This window comes from Oculina patagonica, chromosome 10 (assembly GCF_052425735.1).
Source record: "Oculina patagonica isolate OP01 chromosome 10, crgOcupat, whole genome shotgun sequence".
Classification (NCBI taxonomy): Eukaryota; Metazoa; Cnidaria; class Anthozoa; order Scleractinia; family Oculinidae; genus Oculina; species Oculina patagonica.
Genome location: NC_135767.1, coordinates 12,240,702 through 12,252,845, shown reverse-complemented (window position 1 = coordinate 12,252,845; position 12,144 = coordinate 12,240,702). Strand labels below are relative to the sequence as shown.

The window sequence follows — 12,144 nt, the reverse complement described above, 5'->3', positions numbered from 1 at the left end:
AAGAAAAGGCTCTTCCTACTCTTTGAGTAGCCATTTAATATTCTCTGTTTTGCAAATATTTACACACCATTTGTGTGGCGCCGAAAACCTTTCGACCTTTCTCGCCTGATCACAAAAATAGGCAATTCTAACTTCCTTCTGTTATTTTGCGACAAAACTATACCAACATGACCTTGTGTCAACATGACCTTGTCTCCACTAATTTTACTTACCAGGCTTTTGGAAAGCAGTAAACAATATCCAGAATCCTCTTTCCTGAACTTCAGAGTCAGAATGGAATGTAAGCAGAGCGTGGGCGCCGCTTACAATAATTTCAGACCCACGCCGGTGACCACACATCACATCAAATATCTTGTTGTTATCATTAGCAATCTTCAAGTAGTCATATCTTAAAAAGATAGCTATAACAATTAGATTATGAGCTCGAAATTTCTATGAGGTAATAATTGATGAGGCCGCAGGCCGAATCAAATTTTACCTCATTGAAATTGAGGGCAAATAATCTAATTGTTTTTTTTTGTAGAATTCTCACTAAAGTACTTTAAATTGAACGAATTCCAATTATTTTTACATTATAAAGTCTAATTAATCCTCAAACACTCCGAGCTTGCCTGAGCTCGTTTACTAACGACAGATAGTATACAAGTATCTCAACCAATCAGATTGTCGCATTATTTTCCACTAGTAGAATTCTACTAATACCTGTTGCAGTAGGAGGGATGAGTGTTGTAAAATTACAGTGGGGTATCATCTTGGTGCTTTTTTCTAACTTTAGTATATCACCGTTTGGTCGACACTTAATTATACATGCATTAAACATTATACATGCATTAAAGAGAAAGAAATACTGATGGGTATGATAAGAAGATAACAGAAAGAGAGTAAGGACAAGGACCAAGGGATGTAAGATTGAGTATATTTTTTTGTTATTTAGTAGAACTTCTTTGGTGTTGTGCCTACCAATAACGTAAGCAAACCTTACATAGATAGTTATATAAGTATATGTTTACTTACTGGCATAATGAATCATACTCCAAGTCAAATTCCTCAAAAGTGATTTTCAACGCCATCCCTTGTGGAATGGGAACTGAATAATTACAATCAATATTGCTTGGATAATTGCCTGGATACCCAGGATTCCTCAGTACATTGTTTACCACGGAACCACATCTTTTGATCTCTGCAACAGTGAATCCAAACGTAAACCTCAGTTACAATAATAATTTATACGGCAAAAGGGTTCTCGCGCTCTTTGAGTGGCTCATTCAACATGCATTTCGTTTTCTAATATATTTGTAATTCTTGAACATTTTGCATTGGAAAAAAACCTTTCGACGTTGCTCTTCAAATTAGCAAAATTCCTTCGCTATTTTGCCACAAATATGTACCAACTTGAACTTGTGTCCACTGATCACTCAAACTTTACTTACCAGACTTTGAGACGGCAGCAAAAAATATCAAGAATCCTGTTTTCTGTACTTCAGAATCTGAATGAAATGTTAGCCGTGCGTAGTCTCCAATTACAATAATGTGTTCGTCATGCTGCTCACCACAAATCACACCAAATTCCTCGTCGTTCTCATCCGTAATCTTCAAGTAATCAAACCTTAAAAGTAAAATGCATCTTAGAGTAGACGAAGTCAAGAAGTCAAAGATGCTGTAAAACTAAATTTCATTCTGGCCAGTCCTGGTGCTTCCTAACCTTGGAATATCACCCATCGAAGAACGGCATGATTATACATGTATTAGCCCTATTCAGACCGGGCTTTTTTGAACTTCCTGGGTCCTTTTTTTGAATTTTCGATAACTTTAATTACTTTAATTGGTTCACGCTTTAGCGTACACTATCGAGTTAAGGTGCACGCGGGAATTCTGGAGAGCACGAAAGAAGCGTAGGAGTTACTCGCAACTCTAGCTTCTTAAGTGTTCTCCAAACTTCCCAAGTGTATCATAACTCGATATTACAAGGCTAAAAGTATGAACCAATCTTTTATAACATTGCCAGAGGAAATTTAGATCTAAACCCGGTCAAAAACCATCTCCCAAAACCTCGCTCTAGAGAGAAAAAAATTCTGGCAAAGCGATATGCTCGTGCTATCGGCATGCACTACTTGACTTTTTGCACACTCACGTATACTGGATCTGATTGCCCGTCTCTGCTAGCTATGTTATAAAACTGATTATCTAATGATAACCAAATTAACATAGGATAAGGTAGACTGCAATTCTAATAAATACAAATGCTTTGGTGTCATCATAACGTATATAAAACCATTTGTTTGAGTTTATTGATTGAAATAGTATTTAATTAATGTTTTCATCACAAATGGCATGAATGTATAATCACAAGCCCATAACAGCAACGTCTCTGATAAGATTCTTGTATCTGAAAAAACTTTGGTTGTCATTAGCAACGACATGATGCTATCATTATTTTGAAAAAGCTGCCATTTGGATCCCCCATTCTTATTTTAAATTTATTGACTTTATCAAATATAAAAAATAAAGTAATTGGACTGTAAAACTTTCGTGCCTTTTAAAAGTATGTTTCAAGGTAGAAAAATATGAGAAAAGAGGGGAAATATGGTGTGGATACAATGTTTTGTCCACCATCTTGCATTTCAGCAGTGGTCACGTGACATCAGCGTCATGTTTTCAGGATAACGTATGCTTTAATCATTATTAAGTTACACAACTTCAAATTTGGAACGAGCCTCTAAAGATCCCCTCCCTTCGCCTTTCTGTGTGAATAGGGTTAATAATGGACACGATGCAAAGGGAAGAAGCAGTGGATATTATAATATATAGATTTAGGCAAGCCTAAAAGCGGAGCTCACACTTTATTTCATTTTCACTGGAGTTAACAATGTTTCCATTCTGATAAATATGCAGTCAAAGCTTTAAAGTATACGCTAGCCCATAGGTGCAAGACAAATTTAAATCGATCATCATTGAAATGAATGTATTTATATTACGGTACAACAAAAACAATAAACTCGAGGCAGAACAACTCATGGCCTCGTAAAAATTATTTAAGGGTTAATTCTCTGCTTTCTAAGAATAGAAAATAGTTTCGCGATCCTCTTATCGTTTTGCTTTATACAAAAAGAGACGTCAATATATTTCGTGGACATATATTCCCGTCTTACTTTTCCTGCTTGTATTCGTCTTATTATATCGGTGCACTCAAATGGGTTGCTCACGTACGCAAATTTAAAACTTATCTGAGATAAATCGGTGTTTTTTTTATTTCTTACCGTGTGCACAGTTTAAACAAATTAATTTTAACGCATACTAAATCATTTCTATTCAGTGTAGTTATTCAGTGTAAAAGTGAGCTTTACTAAAGCAAAAAAAAATATATGAGTCAGTTTTTATTCACACCTCGCGCTCGGTGGGGTGAACATGACTTTCAGAACAAGTTTAGTTTAAATAAATTAATTTTGTTCGAGCTTTCTGCTTTGTACGGCGTCGTTCATCACTTCGAAAAAAGTCACTTATACTGTATGAATTTCTTCTGCCGAGAAAATTTGCGGCTAAAAGTCGGAATAAACTCTTATCTGACAGAACATCACGACAAGGCCTCACGGCAAGGGAATAGAATTCGACTTTATACGACCAATGAAAATCAACTTACGGCAAGAGATAATCAGTAAATCCCTAGAAAAATAAAACCAACTCAAAGGAAGAAAAAAATGAACTGACATGTAACCATAAGCTTTAATGTGCTACATATTAAAGCGACCGAAAGCGGCAAAGTATTTACAGATAGATCTAAACCGTGCCGACCGAATCTATCGAAACTGCGTTCAGAAAGTAAGAACAACATGAAATTTTCTGTCATAAAATCAGGCTCAGCAATTTAGTACAGATTAAGCCGAAATAATGAAGTCGAAATGACGCTCTACCCATAATTCTTGCTGTCCAACCTCCTCTGGATCTCCTCGTAATTTTTTTTTTTGTTTGTTTTCCACAATTTCACGGAATATAGATGGCTTTTCCTCTTATTCGCGGATTCATTCAGCCTACACAGAGAACACCGCGCGACAAAGTTTCCCGCATTTCATACCATAACTTTGTTTAGATCTAACTAAAACGTTCCCATTATCCAGTCGATAGAATATTAGGTCAATTGCTGGTTTAATGGTTACGAAAAATGCGACCAGAGAGCAATAAAATTAACCGTGTAGCGATTGGACGCGAGCCACATTTTTTTTTTTTTTTTTGCGTAAAGGGGCACCGTTGTTTCGATACACTCACACATAAAAAAATACAAACAAAATAGAGCAGTTGGATAATAAACTTCTCAGATGTTTTGCTGTGTAGTGTCGCTGAGCAATTTTACCCGTTGTCTATATTTTGTCTTGCCCTGCGAACATTATTTGCTGTTTATAATTTCCTTACTTTTACTTCAGGCACGGGCGGCAACCGACCAGCAACCTCGTCCCAGGCTTAATCCGTGCGTACGGGCGTACGTACGTACGTACGTACGCGACTCCCAACATTTTTCGGTTCAATGGATTCCCATTTGCTTACCTATGGATGCCCCGCTCTCGCGCGCCTTTGGCGCGCGCTGAAGCTCCACTATATGTTTTCTTACCTGCATAATGAATCATACTCCAAGTAAAATTTGTCAAATGTGATTTTTAATGCCATGCCGTGTGGAATGGGAACCGAATAATTACAATCCATATCGCTTGGGTAGTTGTCTGGATATCCAGGACTTGTCAACGTATTGTTTACGACGGAACCGCATTCTTTTATCTCTGCAACAGGATCCCAAAGGAACAGCTCAGTAGCTTTATAGTAACAACAACTTATACAGTTCTACCACTCTTGAAAAAAATATCTCTGGAAGTTCCCTGATAATTTTAAAGAGCAGTTCTTTTTACACGAGATTATAAAAATACCAACTTGCTAGGGACTAGTGCTAGCATTTAATTTCAGAGTTTTCCTTTGTTTAGGTTTGATAGTTAATTACGAATTGGTTCATGCTCAGCGTGCGTATATCGAGCTATGGATGCACGCGGGAAGTTTGGAGGGCACAAAAGAAGCGTAAGAGTGCTTTCCAAACTTCCCAAGTGTTAGGTGTTAGGCTCGACACTTCAGTAAAGTTTGCACCCCTAAAAACGACTGCGTGAGAGGCTACCTATTTAGGGAATATTTTGCAATCGTTGAACGATTTGCATATAAACGGAACTGAGGATTTCAATGTTGCTATTTTAATTTCAAAAGTGGGCAATTCCCACGTCTGTCCAGTTTTATTTTTCGACAAATATAAACTTAGTCGTCCGACCATGAGTGTACGATAAAATATCATTTCGATTGTTCTTACCAGGCACTGGAACAACAGAGAAAGATATATTGAATCCTTTCTTCTGTTCCTCAGAGTCTGAATGAAATGTCAGCCGTGCGTAGTCTCCAGTTAGGGACTGGTCAATAAGTACCAGGGGGGGGTGGGCCGGAGCAATTGGAAAAGTGGTGGCTCGAAAATTTGTGACCCACCCCTTCTTTCTGGCTCAAAACTGACTGACCCACCCCTGATAGGCGGTTGAAAATTACATGACCCATCCCCTTTGCTAAAAAAAATCAAGTGACCAATCATTTATTTAATCATCAGTTAGGGGTTGAAAGTTTTTGATTTGACTTCAGCTTTTAAAGTGAAATTCCCTACATAGACATTTTCTGATGGACCCTGCTGTTCTCAACACACCAAAGAAGGATGAATTTATCACTTCTTATACTAGCCTTTTGTAAGTTTCCAAAAAATTTGTGTGTAAAGTCCATGGGGAAATTCAGACACAAACATATGCAAAAAACTGAACCTGTTTGTAATATTAATTCATAATAAATTATTGAAGAGTTCATATTTTTATACAGAAAGTAATGATAGAAACTACAACCAAGCCTGAATCTATGCAGGTGAGAGACAGGCAGAACTGATGTTATGATCACGTGCCCTCTTGGGGGGCTCCCCCGGGAAATTTTTATATTTGGGCCTTTAAAAATCACTAGAAATTCATTTAAAACTGCTGACACATGGATAAATTTATCATTTTTTAAAACTAATGAATACAACTTTTCTTGGAACTATAACAGTTGAAAGTTAGTGAATAAATAAGATGACCCACCCCCTATGTGTAGATCAAAATTACATAACCCACCCCTTTTCAAGGGCTCAAAAACTGATGACCCACCCCCTTTCTGCTCCGGCCCACCCCCCCCCCCCTTTAATTATTGACCAGTCCCTTACAATGATATCCGTCCCATACCGCGAGCCACAGATCACACCAAATGTCTCGCTGTTCTCATTAGCAATCTTCAAGTAGTCATAGCTTTATTTAAACCAAAAAAAATCATAGTAGGATGTATACAGTGAAAACAATCTAAAAAATTAACTAAGGGACGGACAATTAGAAAAGTGATGGGGGGGGAAAACCAAAAAAAAATTCCTGCAAGCCAAAATGGCAAGAAAAAAAAATCGTGTAAAGGGGAAGGCAAAGAAAAAAAATTCGTGCAGAAGGAAAGGTCCTATTAATACTTGAAAATACCTGCCATCATTTAACACTTGATGAGATCTCTTTTTCGACGAAATATATGGTGGAGAACGCTGAAAATAGCATTTCCGAGCCTAGAAATTTCAAAATTTTCTGCGGGAGCATGCCCCCACACCCCCCCCCCCCCGCCCCTCCCTAGATGGATTGTGATCATAACATTCCTTTAGCTCGTCTTTCTCTAGCCTGCATAGATTGCTTACTAGTTAACTCATTTATCAAACAGATTGCAAACATGAATGGTACGATATACAGTGGTCTGAGATCTCTTTTTCGACGAAATATATGGTGGAGAACGCTGAAAATAGCATTTCCGAGCTTAGAAATTTCAAAATTTTCTGCGGGAGCATGACCCCACACCCCCCTAGATGGATTGTGATCATAACATTCCTTTAGCTCGTCTTTCTCTAGCCTGCATAGATTGCTTACTAGTTAACTCATTTATCAAACAGATTGCAAACATGAATGGTACGATATACAGTGGTCTTAGTTTATGTTGTCAATTCCGGTCAAATAGGATTTCTGCAGTAATTATTTATGAATTTCTATTACGTATTGTTTTAGTTTTTGCATATGTTTATGTCTAAGTTTTCCCACGGACTTTACACAGAAATATATGAAAAACACAAATCTATTATACGAAGTGATCGAGAAATTCATCCTGCTTTGGTGTGTTAAGAAGCGAAAGAAGATGTGTAAGAAACTATATATAGAAATAAAGTGTCCATTATGGACAATTATGGTGGCGTATGATTGGGATCGCTCTTTAAAAGCTGATATCAATTCAAAAACCTCTAATCCATTACATACAATCAAACAGACTTTTTCCTTATTAACTATTTTTTGTAGAAAGGGTGGATCATGTAATTTCCAACCCTCGCCCAGGGGTGGGTGTTTTGAGAAGGAAGGGGTGGGTCTCCACTTTTTCCAATTGCACCGCCCTTTGACCATCCCCCCCTCCTTCAGTACTTATTGACAGTCCCCAAAGGATGAAGTCAATGAACAACGGCATTTTTAACCCTATTCAGATCGGGGGGGGGGGGGGCTTTTGAGGCCCGCGCTGACTTTGAACTTTTATAACTTTTTTAAGATTTAACCAAACGCTGCCAAACTTTCTGAGTTTTCCTAAAATTTATCTGGCAACAATTTGGTAGGGTTGGATGATGTGTCAGGAACTTGACATCACCATGGCAACGGCATTTTGACAGGCATGTTTTCCCAAATTTGTAATTTTGCGTTTTCTGTTCTTAAATGGAATTATTTTTACATTTTTACGGGTTTAAAGCACATTTTTATTTATTTTGAGTACTTTTCCGTGATTTTGGGTGGTTTTCTGGCATTTTGGAAAAATTTTGAAATCCAAGATGGCGGATCCAAGATGGCGGCTGTTTTGACATCATGATGTAATTGTCACGATTGCGATTATAAACAATGCGCTCTAGGAATTTTGAAAAACAAGGGAGGATGGAAACAGGTCTATAGTTAGAAAAAATAGCTTTGTCACCAGTTTTGAAAATGGGTACCACACGAGCGATTTTCATTTGGTCTGGAACAATGCCATGCATAATAGACAAGTTAACAATGTGCGCAAGTGGAGAACAAATAATGTTTATAGACTGCTTTATAATAGACATAGGAATGTTGTCACAGCCAGCAGCTTTACCTGATTGAAATTGGTTTGCAATAGCAATAATTTCTTCTTCCGTTGTCAAGTTTAGAAAAATCGATTGATTGAAAGTTCCAGATAAAAACGTGGTCACGTGATGTGACGTCACCATCCCACGTGACGTATACCAAAAGAAAGAGTTTTGGACATACAATACATCCTATAAGTTTCATGGTGATTGCTTTAATATTCTGGAAGTTACATAGGGGGGGCTTCCGAACCCCCCCCCCCCCGGTCTGAGAAGGTCCAAAAAAGCCCGGTCTGAATAGGGTTAAAATATTTAAAAAATAATTAACAAAGCAACATTTGTCAAAAAAACATGGTATAAAGTAACAAAACATGGCATTTGTCTGAAGAAAAAAAAAACATTTATCTAAAAAAAAATTCGAGCAGAGGGTTTCACCCGAAAAAAAAAATTCCTGAACAAGAAATGGACAGAAAAAAAATTCGTGCAAGCCGAAAATTCCCCACCCCCTCCCCCTATCACTTTTCTAATGGTCCGTCCCAAAACCCTGTTAGACTAGTTTTTATGTAATATAACAGCATGATATTATGTTATGGCTAACCAATAAAAAGTTGGGGATAAATTGGCCTCTTTGGTATGTTATATTGATTTTTAATATATTTTTGATGCATTTTTAAGTTAGTAAATTATAATTTCCTGTTTTCTTATAGTTTAATTTGCACATGGCAAGGAAATACCTTATTGTTACTTATTTTCGCGGGACTTAATTTTCGCGATTTTCGCGATTTTCAAAAAATCGCGAAATTAAAGACCCGCGAAAATTAATTCTAAACAATTTCTATTGTATTTTTTATGCTAATTACGTATTTTTGGCCAAATCGCGAAAATTAAGTCTCGCGAAATATTCCTGTTGCATTTTCGCGAAATTAAGTAACCGCGAAAATAAGTAACAATAAGGTAACTTAGCATTTACATGTCGAAGACAAAGCAAACTCGACTACTCATACTCATTATTACTATATATAAACAGAATTTCGTGTTGTGTTAAAAGAGTAAGAGTAAGAGTTCCTTGATCCTTTTTTACTCACTCGCATGTTGGATGATACTCCACGTTAAGTTCATGAAAGTAAATCCTCATCGCCATGCCGTGTGGAATAGGAACCGAGTAGTTGGGTAGTTATTTGGATATCCAGGACTTGTCAGCGTGTTGTTCACAACCGAACCACATTCTATTAAACCAAAAAATTGAAAAAGGACAAAACGGAACGATAAAACTGTATTTATATTTCTCTAAAGGTCCTAAAGCAAAACTAAGTCTTGCCATCTTTACCGAATGTTCCAATCTATCAGACCCGCATGTTTCACCTAAACAATTTCCACGAGACAAAATTCTTCTTCCGCAGCGCGTTCCATGATTCAGTAAGTAAATTTTAGCAGTGAAATAAGAGAAAACTTATAACCGGCGAGCACAGACAGCGGAAAACTACCCTAATGGCAAAGCTATCAATTAATAAGCAAAATCGCATAAAATACTAACTGATACTTTACCGACGAGGCATTGGGCCGAATTTTCTTAAATCAGACAATATACCGAAAGATTGAGCAAGCTAATTGTTTTATTATTTAACAGATTGCCAACCAAACACATTCGCAGCTAGAATAGCTGTGGTCATGCAGCAAGACTTAAGAAGGATTCTTGGAAACCAACGTATATCGCAGAATATCTGTTATGTACCGCCTACTTATCTGCTTACCTTGTACTGCGAGTGCGCGGTCCTTTTCACTGCACATAAACAAGATTAGCAGGAAAACCACTGACATGATTCTGAAGGTGTTTTTATTCATAAACAGTCCAATGGACGATATAGACGATCTGTTTATTTTTGAGCCTTCACTCCTGAAAAAACTCCTGCAAAACAATATCATGTTAACCCTCGGACGTACGGACATACTCTATGATACTCTATCCACGATACGCATAAATGAGTGAGCGCTTGTTTTAGTTCAAACGATTCTCTATTCATTTTTAAAGCAATTTTTCTCTAACTTTTGGATCTTCAGGAAACTTAAGGTGCTTTCCATTTGACAGAACTTGCCGGCCGGGCCGGTAGTTTTGAATGTAAAATGGGCCTTTTCCACGAGATTTTCCTACATATCCGCCATAGCAATGTGCAATATTTATGTTTTGACTGGTTCGACAGGACAAATCTGACTAATAACGGAATTATATCGGTTTGGCCGGCTAGTTCTGACAAATGGGAAGCGCCCTTAAATTTAAGTGTATATGACATGAAAAATATTTTCTGCTTATTTGAAAGGCCTTTTGAAATACAGAAGAATGGCGTTTTTCTTTTCGAAATATCTTTTTTCGTTTCAGAGATATTGACGTTTTTGTATTTTGCAAATTAGATCAGTGATGACGTCACAAGATTTGACTCTAAAAAATGGTAAAATACTGAATAAACAATATCTCTAAAACTATTGAAGCAGTGTTCTTGAAACTTGGCGCCACAAATGTACATCACAAAAGGAACAAAATGACACCCTTAGTATTGTTGCCATAGCAACTCTTTCAGCTCTAGTCTCTCTCTGTCAAAAAGACAAATATCCCCATATCTGACCTCTAAAGTGAGACAAAGGATCCTGCTTAGAACAGACATAGTTTCCATATTGCCTTAATTCCTACCATTGGTTTGGCTGCGCTAGATGGTTCTTGGTTTAAGACAAAAACTGGGAATTTCAGTTTTTATTGAGACAGCACCAGCGGCAAAACTGTTGTCATGGCAACAGCCCTAAGAGTAACATTTTGTTTCTTTTGAGATGCACATTTGTGGTGCCAAGTTCCAAGAACACTGCTTTAATAATTTTAGAGATATTGTTTATTCAGTATTTTACCATTTTTTTAGAGTCAAATCTTATGACGTCATCACTGATCTAATTTGCATAATACAAAAACGTCAATATCTCTGAAATAAAAAAAGATATTTCGAAAAGAAAAACACCATTCTTCTGTATTTCGAAAGGCCTTTCAAATAAGCAGAAAATATTTTTCATGTCATATACACTTTAAAGAACCAACTTTAGACTTTATATTATTTGTGCAGTTTATTGCTGCACAAAACATCATGACTTTGCGCTCAAAACGAAGTCATCGACTCAGATGAACTTCAGAAATGAACTGCTTTGATTTTCCCGCAATCTTACTGCTCACCAACAGTGACGACACTACTGTAGTTTACTTTTCGACAATTTTCCTGTCACTCTAAAACGCAGACCACGCAGACTGCAGACTGCAGACCGTGCAGACTGAGTAATTTTTTCTTCGTTTTTTTTTTTTTTTTTTTTTTTTTTTTACAGTGCATCCTACAAAACTTCTGACCAACGGTTTCCAAAGTTCGTTTGAAATTCGTGAAGTTCGCTACGAACTTCAGTGGGAATATCATTACGTAGTTGCAATCGAATAGGGAACTTCGAAGCGAAATTGTGAACTTGAATTTCACGTGAAGTTGACAGACTTGGCAGGTTGAGAAGTTCGCAAGTTGAGAAGAAGTTCGCTCCATTTCGTTTAATTTGGTAAAATAAATCCGTTCACAGTACAAGGAAAAGCAATTTAAAGTCCAGTAAGGCAGGAAATCATCGAAAGTTGGCTTCAAGGACAAGAATTATTTTATTTAGGTCCTATCTTGTTGAATTTTCTTCTACTGTCAGACAGCGCGTTACACTGTAAACACTGGAACATTGTAAGTTAATGAACCGAGCGGAGATAGCAGTTTATTTGCTAAGTTACATGTTTCTTGTTCAATTTTCTAACGTAATCAAATGCTTCAGTTGGTATTTATGCTTTCGGAATAGAGGGTTTTTCTTGAGAAATCCAAACAAATTTAGTATTTCATTACACTATCCTCAATAATATAATAAAAGTAATTCGTAAATTATAAATCAGGCCCATAGGGAGGGGG

At 37.0% G+C, this 12,144-nt stretch overlaps 2 protein-coding genes across 2 annotated transcripts in view; both read right to left on the bottom strand.

Moving 5' to 3' along the window:
* Positions 1-204: 204 nt before the first annotated feature.
* On the bottom strand, positions 205-10,089 carry LOC144667251 (CUB and peptidase domain-containing protein 1-like). Its single transcript, XM_078528650.1, has 6 exons — positions 9,940-10,089; positions 9,274-9,414; positions 4,601-4,766; positions 1,431-1,606; positions 1,015-1,180; positions 205-388 (listed from the first exon to the last, which is right to left on the bottom strand). Exons 2-6 carry the CDS (start codon positions 9,305-9,307, stop codon positions 205-207), a joined length of 726 nt encoding a protein of 241 aa, XP_078384776.1. The 5' UTR covers positions 9,308-9,414; positions 9,940-10,089.
* A 1,763-nt stretch (positions 10,090-11,852) lies between these two features.
* Positions 11,853-12,144, bottom strand: part of LOC144667250 (uncharacterized) — a 5,626-nt gene continuing 5,334 nt past the window's right edge. The window contains exon 5 of the mRNA XM_078528649.1: positions 11,853-11,906. Coding sequence (XP_078384775.1) covers positions 11,853-11,906 — 54 coding nt within the window. The remainder of the gene's footprint in view (positions 11,907-12,144) is intronic.

Coding starts and splice junctions, on each gene's coding strand:
- LOC144667251 (XM_078528650.1), bottom strand. CDS start 9,307: ATGAACTTAACGTGGAGTATCATCCAACATGCGA. Junction 1,607..4,600: donor GAGTATGATTCATTATGCAG/GTAAGAAAACAT, acceptor TTTACTTTTAAG/GTTTGATTACTTGAAGATTA. Junction 1,181..1,430: donor TGCTGCCGTCTCAAAGTCTG/GTAAGTAAAGTT, acceptor TCACTGTTGCAG/AGATCAAAAGATGTGGTTCC.